The sequence below is a fragment of the Paramormyrops kingsleyae genome, chromosome 23 (genome assembly GCF_048594095.1).
Source record: "Paramormyrops kingsleyae isolate MSU_618 chromosome 23, PKINGS_0.4, whole genome shotgun sequence".
Taxonomy (NCBI): Eukaryota; Metazoa; Chordata; class Actinopteri; order Osteoglossiformes; family Mormyridae; genus Paramormyrops; species Paramormyrops kingsleyae.
The window spans coordinates 3,410,123-3,435,669 of NC_132819.1; the positions used below are offsets into that span (position 1 = coordinate 3,410,123).

At 42.3% G+C, this 25,547-nt stretch overlaps 1 protein-coding gene across 1 annotated transcript in view; it reads left to right on the plus strand.

Annotated features, from left to right (window-relative positions):
- The window catches only part of col11a2 (collagen, type XI, alpha 2), a 48,827-nt gene that overhangs the window by 11,622 nt on the left and 11,658 nt on the right, over positions 1 to 25,547 (plus strand). Inside the window, exons 6-49 of the mRNA XM_023796159.2 lie at positions 407 to 529; positions 2,674 to 2,769; positions 4,255 to 4,674; positions 6,275 to 6,400; positions 7,973 to 8,194; positions 10,176 to 10,229; positions 10,311 to 10,352; positions 10,673 to 10,735; positions 11,299 to 11,373; positions 11,882 to 11,968; positions 12,801 to 12,857; positions 13,055 to 13,108; positions 13,805 to 13,858; positions 14,228 to 14,281; positions 14,496 to 14,549; positions 14,734 to 14,787; positions 14,914 to 14,958; positions 15,144 to 15,197; positions 15,680 to 15,724; positions 15,897 to 15,950; positions 16,415 to 16,459; positions 16,816 to 16,869; positions 17,076 to 17,120; positions 17,518 to 17,571; positions 18,153 to 18,197; positions 18,611 to 18,664; positions 19,176 to 19,283; positions 19,581 to 19,634; positions 19,746 to 19,799; positions 20,205 to 20,249; positions 20,556 to 20,609; positions 20,705 to 20,749; positions 21,027 to 21,080; positions 21,247 to 21,300; positions 21,643 to 21,696; positions 22,215 to 22,412; positions 22,906 to 22,959; positions 23,142 to 23,249; positions 23,327 to 23,434; positions 24,104 to 24,157; positions 24,318 to 24,371; positions 24,989 to 25,096; positions 25,291 to 25,344; positions 25,486 to 25,539. Coding sequence (XP_023651927.2) covers positions 407 to 529; positions 2,674 to 2,769; positions 4,255 to 4,674; positions 6,275 to 6,400; positions 7,973 to 8,194; positions 10,176 to 10,229; positions 10,311 to 10,352; positions 10,673 to 10,735; positions 11,299 to 11,373; positions 11,882 to 11,968; positions 12,801 to 12,857; positions 13,055 to 13,108; positions 13,805 to 13,858; positions 14,228 to 14,281; positions 14,496 to 14,549; positions 14,734 to 14,787; positions 14,914 to 14,958; positions 15,144 to 15,197; positions 15,680 to 15,724; positions 15,897 to 15,950; positions 16,415 to 16,459; positions 16,816 to 16,869; positions 17,076 to 17,120; positions 17,518 to 17,571; positions 18,153 to 18,197; positions 18,611 to 18,664; positions 19,176 to 19,283; positions 19,581 to 19,634; positions 19,746 to 19,799; positions 20,205 to 20,249; positions 20,556 to 20,609; positions 20,705 to 20,749; positions 21,027 to 21,080; positions 21,247 to 21,300; positions 21,643 to 21,696; positions 22,215 to 22,412; positions 22,906 to 22,959; positions 23,142 to 23,249; positions 23,327 to 23,434; positions 24,104 to 24,157; positions 24,318 to 24,371; positions 24,989 to 25,096; positions 25,291 to 25,344; positions 25,486 to 25,539 — 3,444 coding nt within the window. The remainder of the gene's footprint in view (positions 1 to 406; positions 530 to 2,673; positions 2,770 to 4,254; positions 4,675 to 6,274; positions 6,401 to 7,972; positions 8,195 to 10,175; positions 10,230 to 10,310; positions 10,353 to 10,672; positions 10,736 to 11,298; positions 11,374 to 11,881; positions 11,969 to 12,800; positions 12,858 to 13,054; positions 13,109 to 13,804; positions 13,859 to 14,227; positions 14,282 to 14,495; positions 14,550 to 14,733; positions 14,788 to 14,913; positions 14,959 to 15,143; positions 15,198 to 15,679; positions 15,725 to 15,896; positions 15,951 to 16,414; positions 16,460 to 16,815; positions 16,870 to 17,075; positions 17,121 to 17,517; positions 17,572 to 18,152; positions 18,198 to 18,610; positions 18,665 to 19,175; positions 19,284 to 19,580; positions 19,635 to 19,745; positions 19,800 to 20,204; positions 20,250 to 20,555; positions 20,610 to 20,704; positions 20,750 to 21,026; positions 21,081 to 21,246; positions 21,301 to 21,642; positions 21,697 to 22,214; positions 22,413 to 22,905; positions 22,960 to 23,141; positions 23,250 to 23,326; positions 23,435 to 24,103; positions 24,158 to 24,317; positions 24,372 to 24,988; positions 25,097 to 25,290; positions 25,345 to 25,485; positions 25,540 to 25,547) is intronic.

Sequence of the window (25,547 nt, forward strand, 5' to 3'; positions counted from 1 at the left end):
GCATGTGATCACCAGCCATGTGCTTCAAAAGCTGTCAATTAATCCAGCCCATCTCTGTTAGGTTAATTACATTAATATCGTGTTGAGTGGATAAGAGACAGAAGTGCTGGAGAAGACATCTTGAAAGGCAGGGGGTGCAGGGGGCTTTATAGTTGCTTTTCAGTTCACTTCTGCAGAAGCAGCCATCCGCCTTTAACCTGGGATTATGCCATAGTATGCAATTTGACAGAAGTGCATATAATTAGTTAAAATGATACCTATCTTGTAGTCTGGTTGATTTAATTGCTGTAGTAACGCTTCTTGGAATCCACTTATGTTGTAAACCTCATCTTCTTTTCCAGATACTCTATGTATATTTATTTCGATTTGCCGTTTAAAGATTGATTCTCCTGCTATTTGTGCACAGGGAGACATCCAGCAGCTGCTGATCGCGTCCAACCCTCAGGCTGCTTATGACTTCTGTGAGCACTACAGCCCCGACTGCGACTCACCACTGCCCAAGACTCAGTCGCAGGACCCCAACGCATACGTGAGTGATACCCTATGGCAAATCCCACACCGCCATCCCATCTGCACATGAGTATCTGTTCGGCTATAATAATACCCTATGACAAAACTACCGTATGTCCCTCCTACGCATTAGAGATTCACTCCCTGTTTGTAAGTTAATACCACAGTATCAACGCAGCACACCCACAAATGTTTACACTGGAGGCCTAGGAGTTATCAGTGGGTATTTTCAGGGTCATCAAAGTCCTGGTCTCCGCACTCACACAAAACTTACACAAAAATGTTCTGAGGATAGAATAAAAAGTGATTGGTTCAGAGAAATAACCAATCTGATTGTAGAGAAGGTGGGTCCAAGTAACTAGAGGAGGCAGGACCAACCAATCAGATGTCTTGGTCCTGCCTCCTCTAATTGCTTGGACCCACCTCCACTACAATCTGATTGGTTATCTCCCTGAACCAATCATTTTTTTGTTCTGCCCTCAGAGCATTTTTGTGTAAGTAATGCTCTCCGCTTGCATGCTGTGCTTTGTATCACTCTTTCTCTCCTGTCATTCCATTGAAGTCCTGAGCCACCAGAAGGACTCCCAGGAGGCATAGCATACACAAAGGGAGATGATGTAACCATCCAATTAATATTTTATGACATACTGTTCTCTGCATAAAAATCGCATTTTAATTTTTAAGTTTGATGGAAAGTTCTCTGCTTCAGAAAGGAGAGGAAAGCACGACAGGAACATGAGAGAAAGCATGTTACAAACTGACTGCTTATGCTGTTTTTCCACTTGTGCTTCATGCATCATGATCAGAATAAATTAAAAAAAGTAAAAACAGTCTGAATGTTGGGATGTTCATTGGGAATGAGGCTTTCTGACACTCAAAGGTTAATGAGCATCTACACTTTGAGGGGCTGAAGCCCAAGACCAAATTAATTTGTCAGTGCATGGCCTTAAAATGACATTGGTAGATCAGCCCATAACATTACTTAATATATTTGCCGTCATTGTGAAGAGTAGACAAAATGTAACCAACATAACAACAGAAGAAAATTTTGATTCTATGAGACTGGTCACTTTATTGTTTAAAACACATTTTTGCAGAAAAATTAAATAAAATCAATTAAAATTAAATCAATAAAGGCTCTGTCCTACCTGGCTCATTGGAACTAAAATTTTTTACACGCATTGGCTTTAAATCCTTGAAACTCTAAAATAAAACAGATTTATAGTAAAAATACCAGTTAATTCCTTAAAGAATCAAATTTTGTATAGTAGAACGTATACTTATGCTTATATTGAGTAATTTAAGATTTCTTTTTTAAAAGGGTAGAAATAGTTTGATGAATATCACCCATCATTTTGGCAGTGTCCTTAATATGAGTAGCATCAGATGACACTTTGAATTTGTATTTTTTAATAAAAACTCAAAACCCAGGGGCTGAGGACATGTTTTCGGCCTTTTCCAAAAGTCTATAATCAAACCCCAGCCCTTATTTGCTTGAAACTGCTATTTTGTCATGTTGATGCTACTGAATAAATGGCAGAAGTGAATATAAATCATTGTGGTTTTATTCATTGATGTATCTCTTTTGCTGAGTGCTTCTATTAAACTATGGAGGGCCTCTCTGAGATAGCAGTGGAAGAAATTAGTGTGGGATTAGTGTGTCCTTCAGTCACTGATCATTCTAACCCATTTTCACTGGGGTAAACCTGGCAATGACTGGCAGCACATGCTAATTCAACCCACTTCAGGGGGGTGTTCCACGAAACAGGATTTCTCAGTTAGCTGGGTTAACTTATGCTAGAAGTCATGATCGTCCAATAAGAGTTCAGGTAAGGAGCATTCCTATTGGACAATCTTCTAACTTAAGTTAACAAAGGTAATTGAGTGATCCTGCTTCGTGGAAACACCCCCTTTTCTCCCATTACTACTTTCAATGGCCCAACAAGTTTTAATAGACAACAGCCATGGCTAATGCTGATCAATCTACATTTTCTTCCCTGTATTTCTTCTGTTTGCTTCCCCATGTGGTTCACCTCACATTCAATCCTGCACCCCTTTCTGCCCTCCCCTCTCGTATGTTCATCTGCTTTTACCACGACATTGCTACCTCTCCATCTCTGCCCTTCTGTGTCCCCCCCTACCAAATACTTTGATGAGAGGCAGGATGACTATGAATACCCTTATTACGAAGATTCCACCGGCAAACCCTTCTCTCCGTCATCCCCCCCTCCCTCGCTCGAGAAGGTCCCCTCTGAGCAGGTAAATAGGGAGCAAGAGAGGAGGGAAAGCTGGGGCGATCACGGTAAGGAGGCAGGATGGGGTGAAGGGAGGCAGTAACATCATACATCACACTTCGGATATTTGGCTAAAGAAACTTTTTGCAGGTATGCCATAGTCTGTCTGATTCAGGGACTTGTCTATGTAAGACTGAAAGCATGGGCACTGCAAAGGTATCACATGACACTATCCCCTGGCAGCCACTTTCAGTCTGAATAGTATCAGGATCAGTCCCCACCCTGCCCCCTACCTCCTTTCTCTGGTGTGCCCCACTCTCTCCCTCCTTGCCCCCCCCCCCCCCCCCCCGACCTTGTCCACCGCAATGGCGTCAACGTCGCGCGAATGTCATGTACGTGTAATGTCAGTGCCACCTGTGCATATACGTGTTTGTGTGTGTGTCGGGTGTGGAGGTGCCGCATGGGCTCGGGTGCCCTGGTGCTCAGTGATACTGCTACACGGCCTGTTGCACCGAGTCCATCCAACTGTCCAGAGACAGGAAGGGCGGGGGAGGGAATTGTGAGCCAGCAAGAGAAAGAATGAAGCAGGCAGCTATAATGCATGCAATCTGCAAGTTTCTGTCCATGTATCAGAATATTTTTGAAACCTATGCTTTGGTCTCTCTTCATACCTTTAATGTGTTTTTTTATGCAAGTCTTCTCTCATACTCCATGAAGAACGTATCTGCATCTGCATGTATGTCTCTATTCTCCTCCTGTGCAATAAGTTCAAGCATGTTCATGGGCATGTAAATGTTTAAACATCTAAGCATGTATCTGTTTTTGTTCATTTCTATGCATTTGCAAAGTCCATTATATTGATAGCCGCATCATGCTTGTCGTGTGCGATTTCATGTTTTAGTATGTGTTTGAACCCCTTTACAAGGCTATTGTTGACGGTTCTTCCTCAGTGCACCTGAATATCACTTACACATTGGTAGCAACACATCCTTCTCTGTGTGGTTGGAGGACTCAGCGCCCTCTGGCTGTCGGGCAATGTCACTGAGGCCAGGTTTATCTGGCTGCCATGCCCAGTGTCACCCCAAACCTTAGGCTTGAGTTCTCTTAAACATAAATTGCTGCTTTTTAATCCAGAATATGGCATTACTGGAGAGTGCAGAAACCTTTATACAAATAACTCAGAATGAAATTAAAACAAAAATGTGAACAACAAATTCATCTTATAATTGCTTATCCTGGATTTCAAGTATAATTTTTAATTTTATGTGTTGTCTTATTGCCTTCTCTGCAGTTGATATTTGCTGTACCCAGTAATGCCAAAACTAGCTAAATAATAAATCCAGCTAAGCCTCAGCTATTATTGTATCTCAAAACATCCAACTATGTCTTTGTCTCTCCATCCCCTTCTCTGTGCCTCTTTGCCCCTACTGTCCCTGATGTGTGTCTCTCTCCGTACCATCCTCCTTTGTGGTTCACAAACTGCAACACAACACACCAAAATGTGCAACAGAAGAGCAAGGCTGTCAATGGCAACCCCAACAAGCCTAAACCCTCACTGGCCAAACCCAAAGCACCCACGGGCAAGCCCAAACCAAAACCCACTTCCAAACCAAAGTCCCCGCCAGTCAACAAAAATGACAACCGTAAAAATGGAAATGGGAAAAATGTCAACAGCCAGAACAGCAAAAACGGCAACAGCAAAAACAGCAACGGTGTGACCAACGGCAACAAAGTCCAGGAAGCAAAGAGCTTCCATGCCCAAAAGACACCCCCTGTCAAACCTGCTCCCAAGAAAGTGACTACAGCTCCCAAAATTCCTGCTCCTGCCAAGCCCAAAATGGTTCCTCCCTTTGGGAAGGCTGCCGTCAGCTCCACTGTCTCCTCGATGCCGGCTAAGCCCAGGACAACAACAGGCAACGGTTATCAACAGGTACAAATGAAGGGCCCAAGGTGGTGAGATCTAGAACCATCGGTCCCACTTGACCACAAATGACTATGACATCACTGATCGTCCAGGTTTTCCTTCACTGAATCAGCATTTTTATTGGTGCCATACACGTTACAGCCCTTTATATGTTAGTTCCATTGTTTCTAGTACACACATAATGCCACATTCCCACAACCAAAGCCAGTATAATCCTATATAAATTGTGCACACATGTAATATTTATATGTATATTCATATGTAATATATTTTTAAATATAATAATCATACCTACAAGCTTTCACAGTGTATGAAAACCTGGATTCATTGTGCCAAAACTGCCGCATGTGGGCCTAGATGATCTCCACCTTTTATAAAATCCCATGTATATTTTAGTGATGGGTATAAAGTATAAATTATGAATGGTATGATATGGCAATATAACATTACTGTCATATTGCAGCATATCGTTACCTGCAACCAGCAAGCAATGTAAACTGGTCTACACAGGGTTTGCTACCACCACTAGCTGTTTAAGTAGAATTGAACTTTGGCATGCTGATTGAGTAAAATGTGTGCATGCTTTGGTCTTTACCACTCCGTAAGATGATGTCAAACAGACATTTAAAATGAAGCATACAAAGTAAGTACAGAAATGGACACAATACAGTGAAAATGCCTCTGATTCTGGTCTCTTCGCTCAATATCCTCCTGACACTTATGTCGGTCATATTTCAAATAAATATGGACATGACGAGGTCACGGGAATGGGATTATGAGGAGATGAACAAAAATGACGAAAATGCACCCACCGTGCACAGAATGCATATATTCTGACGCAAACATGAGGTCTGTATCCAGGCCAACGTGTTGCTGCAGTAACAGTTCTCAGGTCCTTCATCGAGCGAACATGAACCAAAATGTCAAAGCAGACATTATTCCTGCGATTACCCCATCATGAATATATGTACTGAATGTAACTGGCACGGTAAGTATGTAGCCTTCTCCCTTTCTCTCTGTGTTCTCTCTGTCTCCTGTCATGTTTTGTGAAGTTCTGTCCCACTTAACAGAAAACACTATACAAGCTGTGCGCCACCACCATTATCAGTCTTTGTGCAGGCTGATGGTGTAGATTTACACTCTGTTTCCAATGATTGGCTCAAATGCAGATGAACTGCAGGGGACATTGTACTCAAAAGCTTTAACCTTCTTATGGCATAGTGGCTCTTCATTAAACTTTGGAGTACAAATAACAAACAAAATCTATTATCTGTTCCTTCATTTGTAATTTCCAGTCAGAACTTAAGCACAACAAAGGAATTTGAGCTGGCTAAGGATCTTTGTCAATCAAAATCTTGCATCTAAGAGGCAAGGTTTTTAATACCAGCTGAATTCCTCTGTTTAACTGAATACTGAAAATTACAGTGTTTTGCTAGAGATTTTATCTAGCAACAATCTTCCATATTATGCACTGCCTCTATTCTCTTTGTTAACATAATTACAATGATAATAATCCTGAAAGCCTTCAGACTAACCCCCCTTTTCCCCCAAATCTGCCTGCCTCCCCCCTCACCCCGCCCACCTGCCATTGGCTTTGGCCTATCAGGATATAGATCCTTCCCAAACAGAGGCTGACCACACTCCCACAGAGACGGATTATTATTACACCTTAGAGGAGGAGGAGACAGCCCCAGACAGTGAGGTGACTGGACAGGAAGTCCCCATGTCAAAGGTAAACCTAGAATTCTGGGAAAGGTAAAGTAGTATGGAGCACAACACAAGTCAGGATTTACAGCTATTTTCAGAATAAATGCCACATGGCACCTTTGATTCCAAAAAGAACACCATTTTAAGACAATAAACCCAAAGTTTAAGGCTGATCCTGTACTGCATTTTAAAATACATTAGTCTAAGGCACTCTTTTCTTTCAGAGAGCTGGAATAGATGTAAATATCTTTACGAAAATGCAGAATTAATAAAATTGAGGATAAATGTTGATGTTGGTACAGGCCAGCTGTCATTTGATAGGTTAACTTTTATAATAACTCCCTACATAACAGAATAATTGCCATGGGATTTGAAATACTGCAATCACACAGTATGTTCCACATCATAAATATTATTTGTATTACAATAATGACCCGTAAGATATTTTTTTCTTAAATGTGTTTATAAGGCAAAATTCTTTTGCATCTCCCATTTAGGTATTTTTGTTCTTACTTTGGGATTTTCTCAAAATTAGGCCAAAAATACACCGTCTCAAAATGTGAGATAACATGGAGAAGGCTTTGTCTTAAACTAACTACACTTAAGAAAATCTTTCTTCTGTCTGGAATCATTATTTTAAGATTAATAACAATTATAGTGCTAACACTTAATCAGGATATAGTCATAGAAACTTTTATGGAAATGAGAAATGAAGATGTTTAATTTTCCAGGCACAGAATGACATGTAATGTAAAATATCGCAGTTTGTTTTGTATGAACCTTGATCGTAAATTTTTGAAATTGTGTTTAATTCTTGGAAGAAGCTGAATTACAATTTCCCTTTTTAGTGGAAACCTAGTTAGTAGCTTCACTTAAGTTACAACAGAAAGTCAGTAAGAATTTGTAGAATTACATGATTTATCAATGGTAGGATTTTCTTTTGGCAAGTAAACATTTTAATGAAGTTTAGGTAAAATTGTGAAATAAGCCTGCAGTTTTACACAAAGATATTTGCCTTAAACATTGCCAAGCATGTTATGTTTTTGATGTTTTAGCTTAATGTGTAGGTCAAATTATATTGGAAGAATTATTTAACTTATACATAAAAAACTGTGTGCATGAATTGTCACAAAACACAAAGAGCTTGTGAAGCATATTGATTTCAATGGAAAACTCTCTAGGTATGAGGAAAGGAAATTAGACAGACCAGGAGAAAGGTTGGTATCCTAAGGAATGTAACCAGTAAGCCCCATAACAATGTTGGCTGATAGTCAAAAGAGGCGTAACACTGAGGTCACCGGTGGATGAGCCGTCTAAACTATGCAGTTTAATTACGATCCACCAGGTGTCAGTGCACACTCTGTCCTTCTTTCAATGCCTGTTGACAAAGGTAAGACTCACCACACTGTCTCTCTCTGCCTTCTCCCTCTCTGTCATGGCCTTCACTGTCTTACTTGCCATTTCCTTTCCCTTTATTTCCTTTCGATGCCTTTGCGTGCCTCCTATTTTTCCCTCCCTCCCTGTTCTGGTCTTTCATTTCATTCTTTCATTTCCTCCCATGTCCTCCGTCTGTCCTGTGTAACTTCTGTGAACCCAGGTGGACGAGACAGTGGTGGCACAGGATGTAGATTTGGCCAAGTCAGGTGTGTCTCAGTCACCGGATGAGGTCTTCACCGAAGAGTATGTGACCGGAGACGGGGGCATGAAGGAATACGACTATTCCTACAAGGACTTCATCGACCCCGTCCCTGATGGCAATGGCGGCACCCCTGATAGCGACATCGGCCCCGCGCTGTCCGCTGTGACGGACGAGGGAGGCGTAAGTTATTCTACTTCATGCCAAACCTCCATTTCAGTTTCAGAAGAAGCTGAATTGGGATTTGCTAGTGAAGAATGTAATACATGTAGACATGCATGCATAATTGCATGTGTCTACGTCTGGCTGCAAAACAATGGTCCCACCACAGGACTGAAGATGGGGATGAGTGTTACATTCTGGAACATAAAGGACCTGATATGGCTGCAAAACACTAATGCACCAGTGTGATGCACTCCAACTGAATCATTCTCCAAGGGACCACACAGACATGCCAAGTTGATGAAAACTGCAAATAACAGAAAACTGTTCTACTCATGAAAATTAAGAAAAAAATCTAAGCATAGTATCTTAATGAAAAAGAATGATTTGGTTTGGTTCTAGTAGTCAGTACTAAAGCTGAAACGGAACCAATTATCTGACCAGCAGCAAAGCTGGCTTACTTTTAAATTGACCATCTATAAACCTGTGAATCACCAAACATCAAAAGGAAAATAGCATTGATGAAAGAAATAGATGAAAATGCAAATATTAACTAAACACAATTTCTCTCTTAGTGGAACATGTCTGAGGTCACTCGGGGAGAGAGAAACTCCACTCTGAGTGTGTCATGGGTCCATATAGTGCTTTTGAAAATTCATAACAGAATAAAAATATAAATACAGTATTACAAACAAAACTATCACACATCATGTTAGAGGCCCTTACGAGTAGCAGGAGTCAGGGTTTGATGCTGGGTCTCTCAACACCTGGAAAAATAGCAGCCACACCGTAGGGCAGCATTTCCCAATCTAAGTTTTTGCTCCCTCCCAGCTCCCTGGCAGACTGTCCACATTTTTGCTCCCTCCCAGCTACTGGTAGAGCAAAAATGTAGACTGTTTACGAGTCACCAAGGACCAGATTGAGAAACACTGCTGTAGGGGTTTAGTGAACATCGGCCTTACCGAGACATGAAGCCTCTCTGCTGTTCATTAAAAAACGGAGCTGAAGTTTAGATATGAACAGACCATAAAACTTAGCACTGATCCAAGAGGTGCCAAGCAATATGGCCCTGCAGCCCGTTGAGAATCAAGTGTGTTTAGCATTTTTATATGTAATACTTACCAGAGGTGCTTGGTAGTGTTTCGAAGTGTAATGAGATGAGTTTGAATGTGACAAGATGGTAGGAGAGAAGAAAACAGTGTCACCTGTGTGTACACGCTGCCCACACTGTGTGTGCATGTTTCTGAATGTGCGTGTTTGCCTCTCCTTCTCCAGCTGTTTGGAGCATTGTGGCCGTGATTCAGCATAGCCACTATGGTGTCTGTATTTCATTTTCACCAAGGAATTGTGTCAAATTGCAACATAGTAACATAATACTTGCGAAATTGTCAGCAGTAGTTCTGTAATTAACGTGTCCACAAACCAATCTATCTGTAAAAATGGATCTACCATACCACAGCGCCCACACAGAGAGACATTTGAGCATGACTGTAATGTATGGTGATATATAACAATTATACTGCGGTACACCATACCTGCTTCTGAGACATTTCCCGGGCCTCTTTTGACAATGGCACACATTAGCAAAGGGTTCTTCCTCTGCAAAGAGACTGTACCCCTGTGTTGGAGCAAGTTCCACTCTCTTGTCAGGCAGTAATAAAAACATCCTCATGATGCATGCACTGTGTTTACATGCCATCATGACCAGGATGTGTGTTTGTGCTGCCTCGTGGTGGCAGTGCAACACTGATTCACAGTGACTCTCATGATCATGCATTATGCATCCATTGATCATGCAGTACTGAAACAATCATGGTCAATGCCCCCCCCCACAAGTGTGCCTGCGAGGGCTTCTGTGTTTCAGAGCAGCCCTGCAGCTCCTGGATGGTTCACGGGTTCAGTAAGCATGAAAGTCTTTGACGTGCAGTGTTCTGTGTGTGGACCTCTGACTCCTGTACACTGACTGTGCTGTGTTTGTGGGTTACATGTGTGTTTTCCCCAGGCCTCAGTACGAGCCCAGAAAGGAGAAAAAGGAGAACCTGCAGTTCTGGAACCCGTGAGTGATGCTTATCGGTCGACAGTCTGAGCACTCAGGGCATTCACATCATAAGACAAGCTGTCTCACTGCCTCTTTCAGGGTATGCTAATTGAAGGGCCCCCCGGACCAGAGGGACCAGCAGTAAGAATTCATTCTTTGCCATTATGAATCTACTTTTCTGCTTGCGGTTTCTGTGGTTTCAGTGACCTTCTGTGTCCATGGCCAACCCGCCAATGTGGCTTTTCACTGTGTAGCATTAATGCACGCATATCTGTCATTAACTCTGATTCACAAGCTATTTATATAGCATGTTCTGAAGAACTGGAGCCTGTTTTTTGATGTGGTGCAAAATGACCAAATCATTTTGTGGTTGATTTTCTCCCTGTACTGCTATGCACAGGTGTTTTATAGTGTATGTGCACTTCTAATTTTTCTGTCTTCCCTCCATCTCTCTCTCTCAGGGTCTTCCCGGCCCCCCCGGCTCCCCCGGTCATCAGGGTTCCTTTGGCGATCCCGGAGAAAGGGTGGGTGTTATCGCAGTCCCACGTTGATGCAGCCTCCCCCAAAACTCGTACTGCGTGAACGTGTGCTGGGTCGCCTGTCTGTGTTTTATATGGTTTCTTGAACGGCTTCAATAACAAAAATAGCTGTACTGTCAGAACTTTGTTTCACAAAGTTCACTAACGTGGACCACCTATTTAAGCACCTATTTTATAAAAATGTATTTTCACTCTTCAGGAAGCGATCACTCACTGGAATTTAATCTTTAGGTATATATAACGTTTTTTAAATCAGACATCTTTAACTGCTTATGGGGCTGCTCTGTTGACCATAAATATGTATTTATAACGACAAATGTTTTTTGCTAGAAAAACATTTATATTTACCTCATTGCAAGCACATGTAGGTCAGCTTGTGTAGCATTCAAGCCTGAGCGGAGGTCTGTCTCAGCTGGTTTAAGCCTGTTGATGGCCATGTTCAGTCAATCTTGCCCTCAGTAAACGGCTCTATTCAGAGAACAACAGGTGGTGCCTACAGTGGGTGCATTGTGTCATAAATACTGTTTGTCTGCTCCCCACTCCTGCAGGGGCCCCCTGGACGGCCCGGTCTGCCCGGAGCTGACGGAGTCCCTGGCCCCCCCGGAACGTCTCTCATGTTACCCGTAAGCCTCCTCCAGCATCTTCTTTTTTTGCAGCCTCTGTTTCTCAGCCTCACCCTCATTCTTGCTCTGGTGTCTTGAAATATTTAGGGAAGCATCTGATTACTCATGCTTATAAGAAGTTCTTAAAAATCAAGCTCTTTTTAATTACAAATATTTAAAATATTTATGCAAGTTTATCATAGAGTATAAGGTAAATGAATGCCTAATACGTGTGAAAATTATCTCTGTGAAATACTGTGAGAACTGTCTCCTGTTGCAATTCCATGCATATACCACAAGGTGTCAGTGTAACCCCATAATAGAGTGTTGTTAAAATTACATAATCAATATGAAGTCTGTTTATGCTTCAAGCCTTATTTTTGAAACACCTGATACACAGATGATCTAAGACACACACGTATTTATGTTAATGTGATTTCTGAAAAGGCATTATTTCTGCAAACTGTGATGAATATACTGGGCTTTATGATTCAATTCCTTGAGTTTGCTTGTCCATTCCATATTTCAGTTCCGATTTGGCAGTGGTGGAGGTGACAAGGGACCTGTCGTCTCAGCACAGGAGGCACAAGTCCAAGCCGTTCTGTCACAGGCCAGGGTGAGTAAAAATCAGCGACAACTCCAGGCCGTGTAAACCATGCAGTGTGTGACAGACCCGCAGCAAGGAAGTGTGAACAGAGAGAGCTCACAGCACCCACTGCAGGGCAGGACTGAACCTCCATAAGTAATTACAGTGTGAACAGAAAGAGCTCACAGCACACACTGCAGGGCAGGACAGGACCTCTGTAAGGAATTACAGTGTGAACAGTAAGAGCTCACTGTTCACACTGCAGAGCATTACGGAGCATTAGAACAGAATTACAGTGTGAACAGTGAAAGCTCACAGTACACACTGCAGGGCCTGATGGAACTTTAGCAAGGAATTACAGTGTGAACAGTGAGAGCTCACAGTACACACTGCAGGACAGGGCAGAGCCTTGGCAAGGAATTACAGCGTGAACAGTGAGAGCTCACAGCACACACTGCAGAGCATAACAGAGCCTCAGAAAGGAATTACAGTGTGAACAGTGAGAGCTCACAGCACATACTGCAGGGCCTGATAGAGCTTTAGCAAGGAATTACAGTGTGAACAGTGAGAGCTCACAGCACACACTGCAGGACAGGGCAGAGCCTCGGCAAGGAATTACAGTGTGAACAGTGAGAGCTCACAGCACACAGTGCAAGGCATGACAGAGCCTTAGCAAAGAATTACAGTGTGAACAGTGACAGCTCAGAGCATACAGTGCAGGACAGGACAGAGCCTAAGCAAGGAATTACTGTGTGAACAGTGTCAATCATCCTCACTCCACTCCACAAAACAATGAAGCATAAAGTACAGAATATCCTCTTTTAACATGATAGTGTGTGATTGCTGATGTTTTCCTGTCCAGCTCGCACTAAAAGGTCCTCCTGGACCCATGGGATACACTGGCCGCCCAGGACCCCTGGTGAGTATCACACACATCTAGGCCGATGAGGAACTGCTAGTTCTGATGCTGTTGTATGTTCAACAGAATTCAGCATTCAATCTTATTGAAACAATTAAGAAAATTCCATTTCGGTGTGAGATTATTTATTATGGATAGAACAGATCAGAGTTCTTTTGTTTGTGTGATAGTCTCACGATAACTTCCCGATATTTTAGGGAACCCCTGGAAGTTCTGGCTTCAAAGGTGAATCTGGAGATCCAGGCCCTCAGGTACGTCTAGCCTGTGACATCACTCTCAGAGAGGCATTTTCCTGGAGCATGTTTTTGGAGCTTTTTATTAAGTTATGGACTTCTTAGTTTTTATATTTTTATAGCCAGGGATGCACATAACTGGTATGCAAGTATGCATTCACCGCATAAAGCGCTACGCAGGGCAATTTTTGTGTTCGTTTGTGCTGTTATGACAAGAAATTGCTATGCATTTTAGCCTTTATACCACAAATGAAGTACGGATAAGCCGTATAAAGGTTAAAACGTATGGTAATTTCTTGTCATAGCAGTGCAAATGCACATAAGTACGCATCTGCGTTTTGACGAGAAATTGCAGCGCATATCGCTTCATACAGCGAATGGGTACTTGCATACCAGTCATGTGCATCCCTGTTTATAGTGAATGTTTTTACATCACAGGTGGATATGTTCTATTAAAAGGTTGTACGCTGTGATATGCAACCTCTCCCTAACCTTTAAATTTGAAGTATGTGGTGCTTGTGAACGATGTTGTGTTTCATGTAATATTTTCGTCATCTTCATTTTGTTTCATTCAAAGTTACAGCACTCACTTCCCAAAGTGAGTGTTTATGGGCCCTGGTACCCAAACTGCATCTTCTTGCTAGTGGAGAAGATGTTTATTTATGTGGCCTCAGTCTAGTGAACAAGCCTGATAAATGTGTGTTTTTGACTCAGGGTCCCAGAGGACCACCGGGCTTATCCGGACCCCCTGGCAAATCTGGACGAAGGGTGAGTGCCGGTCACCACACATTTGCACATGTTGGCATCTGTTTTTGGTTATCCTGGGGAAGTGCTCGCCGGAACTGATTGGAGATTCTGGGGCTTAAAGGAACCCAGTACTAAAGGCAGATTCCCAAGAACCCGTTTGATATTTGCAAAAACACTTTCTGATTGGCAGAGATGGAAAGTTCAGGTCCAGGAAGTACAAATGCAGACCGAGGTTGGTTGGTTGAAACAAAACCTTGGTCTGGATTTTTATTTTCTGTACCTGAACTCGCCACCTCTGCTGATTGGTTCTTTGCCTTCTTAGCGTCAATTAGTGAGTTTTGTTATAATGGGGCTTGAGTGTAAAATGCATTGATCTATGTCTCCGTGAAGGGTCGTGCTGGAGCTGACGGTGCCAGAGGAATGCCAGGTGAATCTGGACCTAAGGTACTAGCCCTGCTTTAACAGTGATTCCTATTAACTAAGGCCTTTCCCTTGTTTGGTGTTCTGTAAGCTTTGGGAAGTCTGGATGTCCGTCAATTTTATAACTGTAAGTTTGTGTTCTGGCTGTGTATTGGTGAATCTGTTTCTTGCAGAAGTGCAATGTTAACATGCCCTTCATCCTCTCCATCTTTATAATACTGTTTTCACTATATCCTAGGGTGATCGAGGTTTTGATGGCCTTCCTGGGTTGCCTGGAGACAAAGGGCACAGGGTGAGTGTGAAAAGTAATCATTCAAAACATTAATGATAATGACAAACCCCCCCCCCCACACACACACACACACAAGCTTATTGATTCTGGAGGAGTGTGTCAGAAGCATGAACTTGTGGATGGTCTGAAGGCAATTGTGACAGTAAAGATTAAGAATTTTCTTCTTCTTATCTGTTTTTCATAGGGAGAAACTGGAGGAATGGGATCTCCAGGCCCATCTGGAGAGGATGGAGAGAGGGTAAAATCACCAGGAAATTAAGATATTTCACACTTCTTTTGCTTGATGGCATTGTGGGGTTATCAGTGTACGGTGTACCTCAATGCCTCCCTGATTTTTATTCTTAATTTCGCTGCAATTTTTCAGGGTGATGATGGAGAGGTTGGACCCAGGGGGCTTCCAGGTGAACCAGTGAGTGTTTTTTGTCATCTCATTCTGTTGTCGTGTGTATGCTCTACTTACCGTTTGGGGACATGACCAATGTAGTGTATTGTCACCTTTACAGGTACAGTCTGACTGATTGGGTTTGTATTAATCGGTTTACTGTTTGTTTCTTTGCCTTGACTCTGTCTTTTTCTGTCTTGTCTTGCTTTTAGGGACCTCGTGGTTTACTGGGACCTAAAGGTCCTTCTGGACTTCCTGGACCTTCTGTAAGTGTACAATATAATATTTAGAACATTAAATACCAGACAAATTTGTTTGCAGTAGCTTGATTTCTAAAACCAGGCCATCTAAGTTTATCATAGACAGATGACAGAAAACATTAATGGAACATTATGAGAGAAATTTTTTGTGACAGATTATTGACAAGTTGCAAACCACACGAACCACAAGGCACAAACAGCCGTATTTCACACAGACGTTAAGGACACAGTCATGTGACGCTGGTAGGGTAAAACCAGAAGGGGGCACACGTTGATGCATAGTACCATAATTCTTTCTGTTACGTAAAATATAAAACCAATCAATAGCAGTGGATTATTCTGAAAGCTAAAGTAATATGTGCTTTTAAAGGTCTAGGAACAAGAATAACAGCCAAGATGAATGGTTACTATAGAAACAGCAATTGTAGAAACAGCTTGTGGTGGTAGTAATTTGCCAGCGATTAATCCTTTAAATCTTGCCTTTTCAGGGTGTTAGAGGCAATGATGGCCCCCATGGTCCAAAAGGAAATCTGGTCAGTAATACATCACAATTCTGATGATAAATGTCATTCATCACGTCCCATGCAATGCTACTATTAACTGATATGTAATGCCTGCACGGACTTTTTATATTGCCCCCCCAGTGATCATTTCAGTTTGAACCCCCTCACCCTGCATTCCTTTTCTTTCCCTGCCATACGTCAGGGTCCCCAAGGAGAGCCAGGCCCCCCAGGGCAGCAGGGAGGCCCAGGAACGCAGGTGGGCTGAGTTGCTGAGCTGCACCCATCAAACCTCAGAACATTTTGTTGTTCTGCTTTCAGAGATGCTTTTATGTTATACAGTTCTACAACTATATGCACAAAAATAATAAAACCTTTTAATATGTAAATTATGCTACTGCAGAATATATAGTACAATGGTGCAGGGATTCTAGGATTTTGTTTACCTTCCACTAAACCGAGCAGTAATTATGTAGACATGATCACATGTAAGTCCTTTATTAATGCTTTATTTCAGGTGTAATTCAAATAATAAACAAAAAGCATGTTTAGAATGTGCTTTTAAGCTTGAACTGCCCGGTCACTCTGGGTTTGGGGAGGGACGTGAGGTGTCATTGTTCTGGTATCCTCAGAGTCACACGATGTAAACTCAATGATAAGATCACTACATGTGTGACACCCTGTGAAACAGTAACGGCCACAAGGAGACATGTCTCGTTTCAGGGAATGTCGGGACCCCAGGGAGCCATCGGACCCCCGGGGGAGAAGGTACGCGACAACGCTGACGATTGTGCCAGCCAGGCCGAATACCTGCATGTCAAGTGCATTTGTTCCCAGTTGCGATGGTGACAGTTCCATGTACCATCATACTGTGTTAATTGTACAGCGGGAGCAGAGCTGAATTCCATGTGGGTGCAGCAAACAATAGTTCAGATACCTACAGTGATTAACTCAGGATTCACACTTTACAAGGATGCCATAAACATTGCTAAATGTGTATATTTCATGTATTTGACAGATACATGGCTTTGGTATAGTGTATTACAAAGCATAAATACGAGTTCTCTAACATCAAAAGACAAAATGACAGACCATGGCTTTCGACTTCTTGTGCTCTTCGTCAGGGTCCCACGGGAAAGCCAGGTCTGCCTGGAATGCCTGGAGCTGATGGGCCTCCCGTAAGTGTCCCTCATGGCCCCCTTTTGATGTCTGTGTCCAGCTGAGGGAGTGGCATTCCCGGGAGCACTGCACCACTGCGTGCCATTAGGACAGGACACCTACTCTGTGTTTAGCTGTATCCTAAATTAGCATAAACTGAACAGGCCACTTTCATCCACCAATGCTTTGTGAGCTTATGAAGTAAATACTCCTGCATCTCCTACAGGGTCACCCAGGAAAAGAGGGTCCATCTGGCACTAAAGGGAACATGGTAAGGCTTTGAGGCTCCCCTCTGATTTCTCCTGCTCTACATTTGCATCGAACATGGGAACCCAGGGGCATCGCTAGATATTTTTGACCTCCTGAAAAAATGTCGCCTTGGGCCAACCACTTGGGTACCACTTTCAATCTGAAGAAACATAGGAAGATATAATTTTCTGATTGGGGGGAGGGGGTTCCCTTAGGTAGATTTTGCTGAGTGGGGGGAGGGTCCTCTTGGTAGGTTTTGCTGAGTGAGGGGCCCTCGGTGGTAGATTTTGGAGCCCATGTAAAGTATTTGCCCCCTGAATCGGCCAGGGTATCCATACCCCTCCAATTGCTCATGTCGGCACCTAATCAAACATCATTAATCATTAAAGATTTTACTCTTTTCCTTGTCTCCCTTGTAGGGTCCTATTGGCCCCCAGGGTTCTATTGGCTATCCTGGTCCCCGTGGTGTCAAGGTGGGTGTCAGTTTACTCCAACGCCGATCCTCATTGTTATCTCAAAACCATTCACTGTGACATCATTAACAGCCATCGCTGTGAGCCTGAAGATGCTTGTCTATGCATATTTGAAAATTGAGATTCTATGGTCTCTCATATCACTGAACATGAACCTTGCAAGACAAGAAAGAAGCAATTAGATTGTGCGTAAAATCATCCTGTAGGGTTATTTAACAAGACAAAAACGAATAAATACAGGCACATTAGACCACAATGACAAGAGGAATAGTCAGGATTCTCATGGAACTTAAAAAGATTGTCCTCCATGCCTGTAGAATTAGCAGAATGAGATTTAATGAGTTTGATAAGAGTAATGAGTTAATTCTGTTTGTTAGAGATACTTTAAATCCACAGGGAAATTATACTTGTGCAAACAAACTGAGGGCACTTAATTCTGATGATAATCAAAAAATAATCTTTCAGTGTGCAGATACCAGATTGACAAACTAGCATTTCAGGCTATATCTTTGTTTATGTTTTAATTTATTGGTGATAATTTAGTTTTCTAATTATTGCTAAAAATTCCATGATTATTACAGGGTGGCCAAGGTATCCGTGGACTGAAGGGACATAAGGGAGAGAAGGTAAATATCCCCTGTATGATTATTTCCACACAAAATTACATTGTAATTGGTGGACGTGTTTGAAACTGACATCAGTGTTGTTGTTTAAAGTTCGTTAGACGACTGGAAGTGGAACACATCTGTCTATGATCCTCTAATCAAGGTCAATAATTGGGAAGAATAAACTATGAAGCTGTAGCATTAATTTTCAGTGAAAGTATTACATTGATTCCTGTCACCTTTGGTTTATTTACGTTACATTGGTCATTCAGCTCGGAGATAGAACTCTGGCAAATTGGTCCTTATTTTCAGCTTCGCTGTACAGAAAGATGGATCAAGATTTGTTTTTTTCCTTAGATATCAGTCAGTACTTTTATTTAATCAGTTTTTATTCAATGTATCCTACTTCATAAACAGTAACTTTGCCTTTCCAGGGTGAAGATGGATTTACTGGGATCAAGGGGGATTTTGGTGTGAAAGGAGACAGAGTAAGGATGATCTATTAACAGTTGGTTAAATCCAATCCACACACAATTTAATTATTTATAATTTTCTGCCAAGACATAAGGACAATAATAACTACATATCATGTTAGTACAGGACGTCCATCCAGTATTATCCAGTAAAGCCGTGACGGCTCAGTGGGTAACATTGTTACCACACACCTTGAATCCTGGATCCGTTCTTTGTGTAGAGAACTCATATTCTCCTTGTGTTGAATAGGTTTCCACCAGATACTCCAGTTTCCTCCTGTAGTCCGAATGCAGGTGGTCAGGCTAATTGACGTCTTTAAATTGCCTGTAGCATGTGATTGTGTATGTACAGGCATCCTGTCCAGGGTGTACCTCCTTTCTTTATATAATCCGTGCTTCCTTAGTATAAGCAGTTAGGAGATGGATGGGTGGATGGATGGATGGATGAATGAACGGAAGGATGGATGGATGGATGGATAGGTTGTTGGTTTTTTGTTGAGTTAATATTTCTACTGTCCCTCCCCAGGGAGAGATTGGTGTGTCTGGCCCCCGAGGAGAGGATGGTCCTGAGGGGCCCAAAGGTCGTGTGGGGCCACCTGGTGAGCTTGGGCCCATTGGATTTGTTGGAGAGAAGGTGAGGGGGGGGCAGTGTTTTCAGATGTCGATCTGGGGTTATTTTAGCCACTGAAAATTACTTTAAATTAGATGCAGGAGCTAATACACTAAGTTACATATCATTACTGTTATTTTGACCAACAACAACAATAATAATAATAATCATTTGCATTATTTATTAACAGTTTGCCATATTTTTCTGAGAAATCATTTCACATTTTATCCTCCTAACTACAGAGGTGTTCCTGTAGCTCCAGCTGCTTAATCTGTAAAGTGTGATAGACTGTTACTGAGCGCATTGATGCACTGATTGCAGGGTAAACTTGGTGTTCCTGGGCTGCCCGGATACCCTGGACGGCAAGGACTCAAGGTATTATTCATTATTCATGACATTACTGTCGAAAACATTCAGCACGGAATTTGGTGGCAGTTGACCAAAAATTGAGCTTAATGCTTAAGAGACCAAAAATATTCTTTCCAGGGGTCCCTCGGTTTCCCAGGATTCCCTGGGGCAAACGGCGAGAAGGGCACAAGGGTAAGGATCATTAAAGCAGGATGTAGAGATTATGATGCCATTTTCTGTTTAGCCTGTATTTTTTTTCCAGTACAAAGGCTTTCGAGAATATTTGGAAATGTGGCAGGTTTTTTTGGATTTGCTTTTGGTTGTATGGATCAGACAGAATTTTAGTTCCTTTAAACATTTTTAATTACTTTGACAGTTTTCAATAAAATAATCTTGAAATTATCTGCACAATGACAGTGAAATGTTAAATATGTTGTAAAATTAGTGTAATTTTAATATGCAGGTGATGTTAGCACACATGAACGCATTCTGATTGGACCACGTTATAGTCCGGGTCTATTGAACCACCTCAGCAAAGCTAGAGCACTGCAGCGTTTGTGGGTTTATTAGAAGTCCTTACCACCTCTCTTCCTCTAGGGCCTGTCTGGAAAGGCTGGGCCAAGAGGCCAAAGAGGACCAACGGTACAGTGGCTCACCGTCCAGTAATCATTAGCAGCGTGAATCATAGGAAGCCGATCCTGGTTGCGTAGGCAGACAGTGTATTATACCCTGCAGTGTGATGCTGTACGCCGTCCTATGGAGGAACACGTACTGTGCTACGCTGAACGCTAATGGATAAATGTTTCCATTATACAAACATATACTTGGAAATCAGCATTTTTAATCATTGATATGAGAATACTGAAGTCATATTAACATGTTAATGTTTAATTTATACTTGATATGCGTGTAATAGCGTATCATGTAAGGACGTTTTCTCTCTGTCAGGGGCCAAGAGGCCAACGGGGGCCACGTGGGTCGACAGGAAAAGCAGGACCAAAGGTCTGACGTTTGCCCTTTGTCATTATTATGGGTTGATGATAATTTAATAGCAAAATATGTGAGATGATACATTATTGGTCTTTATCTTTGCCCAGGGTACTTCAGGAAGTGATGGCCCTCCTGGTCCTCCCGGGGAGAGGGTGAGTGAATGACTTTAGTGCTTTTTTAAGAAGTAATATTTTAAGCAGAGGTGGAAAGTTCAGGTCCAGAAAGTACAAATCCAGACCAAGATTTTGTTTCAACCAAACATTTGCGCTCTTTGTGACTGTGACTCTTTATAGTTAATCGGTTGGTTGTGACTTTTTGGATCTGAATTTTCCACCACTGATTTTAAGATCTGTTTTTTTTTCACCTTGGCATCTGAGCACCTATTGACTGTCACTTCCTCTTCCTGCATGTTTTTGTCATGTGTTTTAGGGACTACCTGGACCTCAAGGAGTGAATGGGTTCCCTGGATCTAAGGGGCCTCCTGTAAGACTATTATGAAAGTTTTATTATAAATAAGCACTTAATATCTCTCATTCAGTTTTGTTTTCCGTTATACATATTACATCGGCTTGTACAGCTGGTTCTCGGTGTTTTTTCACTTGTCGTATAAGGTATCTGTCATTCTTCCTGCTTATCTTCCTTCCTTTAGGGACCAGCAGGAAAAGATGGACTCCCTGGACACCCTGGACAGAGAGGAGAAGTCGTAAGTCTCTTTCAATCTTCCTTTTAATGTGACATTGGTCTCAGACTAGGCATCGAATTAGATAAAAATATTTTTAAAATATTATTTATGTGGTTGGTAACGTTTAATATATGAGTTCAACTATTAGACATGTGTTACTTATATAAATTGAGATCGGTATGATAGATTGAAATATTTGCGTTTCAGATTCTGCTTCTCTGCATTCTGCATTGTGACTCTTTTGAGCCGTAGCTCAAAGCACAGCTTGTATGTTTTTAGCGTGGTTTCATTATCATTTCATTAATGAAACTGTGTGCTTCTAGAATCAGTATCAGGAACATTAATTACGTTTTTCTTCCTCAGGGTTTCCAAGGAAAGACTGGCCCCCCCGGACCTCCTGGGGTTGTTGGCCCTCAGGTATGTTTAACGTGTAATTCTTGTCATGTGATGTGAGGTAGTTTTACATCAACATCTTTTGTAGGCGTAAATTCAATTATATGCAAGGAATTTAGGTTTTAAACAAAGTTTGTTTTCATGTCTGTTTTGTGCTGTCAGAGGCGTGTTAAACCTGTAAATGTGCATGCAGGATTACAGTAAAGCCTTGCAACTGTGTGCTGTTGCTTCAAAATCAGAAACCACATTTACATTTCATTATGCTATCCAGTCACCTTTTATAAATGTTTAGAACTCGGTTATAATTCTTCCCAGTGCTCTGTATCAATTCTCACATCCAAATTTTGTAAACTATTAATTGGAACATTAGGCTTAATTAATCAAAGTTACCATTTAATTTATTCTTTTCTCTCATTTGCATTAATTAATCATGGGTTTTGTCATGGAATGATCAACCTCGGCTGTCTCACTTTGACTGTAAATCATTCCATAGCTCCATGTCACCAGTCAAGGGAAATGCTTGCATGTTTTTTCTTTTCCAGGGACCCTCTGGAGAGACTGGCCAAATGGGCGAGCGCGGCCACCCCGGCCCTCCAGGGCCTCCAGGCGAACAGGGCCTTCCTGGGCCTTCAGGGAAGGAGGGAACCAAGGGTGACCCTGGTCCCCCTGGGCCTACAGGCAAGGATGGCCCCTCTGGACTAAGAGGTTTCCCAGGAGAGAGGGGACTTCCTGGCACCCCGGTGAGGACATCAGGCTGGCCCACGCAGTGTCCTATTTAAAAACCGTTTGTGCCAATCCTTTAGTAAGATTAAAGTGGCTGTTTTGTAGGCATTGTATGATTGGTGTTATGGTTTACTTCTTCAAATGATGTGCAAAAAAGACCTTCAGCTTCAATATGAAAGTTTTTGTTGGTAGTGACACTTTAAGATCTTATCGTTTAAATTAATTGCAACAGCCTCTTCATCTGAGATCACCATTAATAGCATTTAGCATAATTTCTGATCATATCTGGACTTCAGGATTTACATGCAACTAAAAATAATTGCGTTTTGCTAAGAGAGATTCGTTCATTTATCCATCCATCCATTTTTTGAAACCGCTTATCCTATTCGGGGTCGCAGGGGGTCCGGAGCCTATCCCAGAGGCGGGGAACAACCCAGGATGGGGCGCCAACTCATTGCAGTTCATTCATTTACATTCTGCTATTATAACTGTTGTCTTTTTGGTTCTTAGGGAGGTGGAGGTCTCAAAGGAGGTGAAGGTCCAGCCGGACCACCTGGACCAGCTGTAAGCGTTAACCTTCCACCCCCTTTGTGTAATATTTATTTACTTATTAGACAGTGGCTGCTATGAATTCACATTTTAAAACTCATTACAGTCAGAAGAATGACGTATATCCAAAAGGCATGACCATACATCGAGGTATCATGTAAATGTCTGTGTAATTCATATGTCACCGGTCATCCCAGGGTTCACCAGGTGAGAGAGGCTCTGCCGGTACTGGGGGTCCCATCGGGCCCCCAGGAAGGCCTGGCCCCCAGGGTCCTCCTGGCCCCGCAGGGGAGAAGGGAGTTCCTGTGAGTACTGCTTCTGTTATCTTGTGTTCATGTTATATTCGGTTTACCCCATCTGACCAGGGTTTGTGTCTTTCCAGGGTGAAAAAGGTCCGATTGGTCCTGCTGGTCGTGATGGTATTCAAGGCCCAGTGGGACTTCCGGGTCCTGCTGGACCATCTGGAGTACCTGGAGAAGATGGAGACAAGGCCAGTACAGTTTACCTAGTCTGGGGTGGCAGTTATCTCAGGAGTTTAAACTAGATTATGCATTGCATTTGTAATGATGTATACTCTAAGCGCTTCATTGTTTATAACTAACCTTAATCATCACTATCAGTGTCATGGAAACACCATGGAAAATTTTGACAGACACTTGATCAAAATGCAATTTTTTACTACTGACATGCATTTAAAAACATAGTCTCCATAGCTTTTTTCTCAGTGAAAGCATTTTGTCGCGGACAGGTTTGTCCATATATGGACAAGGTGACGATCCTTGATGTGAGCATGCTCAGATTAACTTGATGATTGAGTGTGAGTGGGAATTTCTTGGGCCACCAAGTTTTTTTGGTCTGCTCCATTCAAGAATACTGTTGCATTTTTACTCACCACAAAGAGACAGACCTCCCAGAGAATGCAAAGAATGGCGTTTAACAAAATAAAGTCCTTGTCATTTCAGTGAGGCTGTATCTTTTCTGCGGTGCATTTGTCTGACACCATTTCCAGGAGTGAAGAGCAAATGCTTTCAGGAGACATGCAGTTAGCACATCCATGCAGGGCATGCACTGTCAAACCAGAAGACGGTTCATTCATACACCTGCTGCCAAAGGAAAGGCAGTTTTTATTCCTAATTCGGTGCGATCTTTGTTACCGCAGGGTGAGGTCGGAGAGCATGGCCAAAAAGGTGCCAAAGGTGACAAGGGAGATCACGTGAGTGACATCACTTCCTTTTTCCTTCCATATTGCCAGTATCTAGCTGCATTTCAATAGACAAATGCCACTATTTACATTGAAAACCCAAGTTTTTGTCTATATTGGCATTATTCCTGCTCTTTCAGCTTTTGCTGTTGTCTTCTTGGTTTGTTTACAGGGTCCTCCTGGTCCTTCAGGGCCTATGGGTTCAGTTGGTCAGCCAGGAGCTGCTGTAAGTATAGCAGACACCTGCTTATCTGTCCATAGATAAGGGTCACATCCACAGAATAGCATTTTAAGGCAAAATAACTAGTGATATGACTTATATAAATAGGTAATATAAGTAGCATAAAACCATTCAAACATGCATTGTTTTTCTTTAATATAGCAACCCTATAATACTGAATACTCAATACCATCATATACTTGTAAAGCTGTATTTTATTTCAGTAGAATAGCTTAAGTGAAGTGTTCCGGGCAGGTATGGGTTATATGCCCCAGTCAAATTCTACTATATCATAAGTGTCTTAATGTTTCTGGTAGATAGAAATCTAAGCTAAGACTAAATGTAAACTTATAAATGAGTGATAGATGAACCACTGTAATTTAAACATTAGCCATCAAGTGTAAAGCAGAGCACACAACTGTAGCATTAAACATTAAACCACTTGCTAGTGACATTTGTTTCCAGATAGAAAAAAGCACTACATTCATTAGAGCTTTATTACATTAAACAATCATTAATATGTTACTGGAAGGACCATCAGACTCACCTAGCTGTGGTCCTCAAGACGGCCAAATCCGCTCAGTAACACAGGGTCACTGATTGCTATGACAACATGTTTTCAGGGTGCTGATGGAGAGACAGGAGCCCGGGGCCAGCAGGGGCCCTTCGGAGCCAAGGGAGACGAGGGGACGAGGGGATTCCCGGGGCCCCCGGGACCAATAGGCCTGCAGGTTAATGTCAGCTGCCGCTGATTTATACGGGTCCTTAGGCTTACGAGCAAAGCCTTGGTACCAATGAAATGAGTCAGACGTCAGGGTTCCTCTAGCCCTACGAGAAGAGCCATCTTCGCTTCACAGACCTTGTCTTTATTAATTCCCTCGTCTGCATAAAGATCACATATTAAGTTCATTCATGTGTTATTTAGGGATTGCCAGGGCCTTCGGGAGAGAAAGGAGAGACAGGAGATGGGGGACCAATGGTGAGTGACCTTGTCACTTCAGGCCAATCAGACTCTTCTTCTGTCCAGTGCTGCCATTGTTTTTATGTTAATTTGATAGTAATATCTTCATTAAAGTCATGCTGCTTTCTTTTTCTCTCATCTCTTATCTGTCATCTGTAGGGACCTCCAGGGCCGCCTGGTCCCCGTGGTCCTGCGGGCCCCAGTGGGGCAGATGTAAGTCT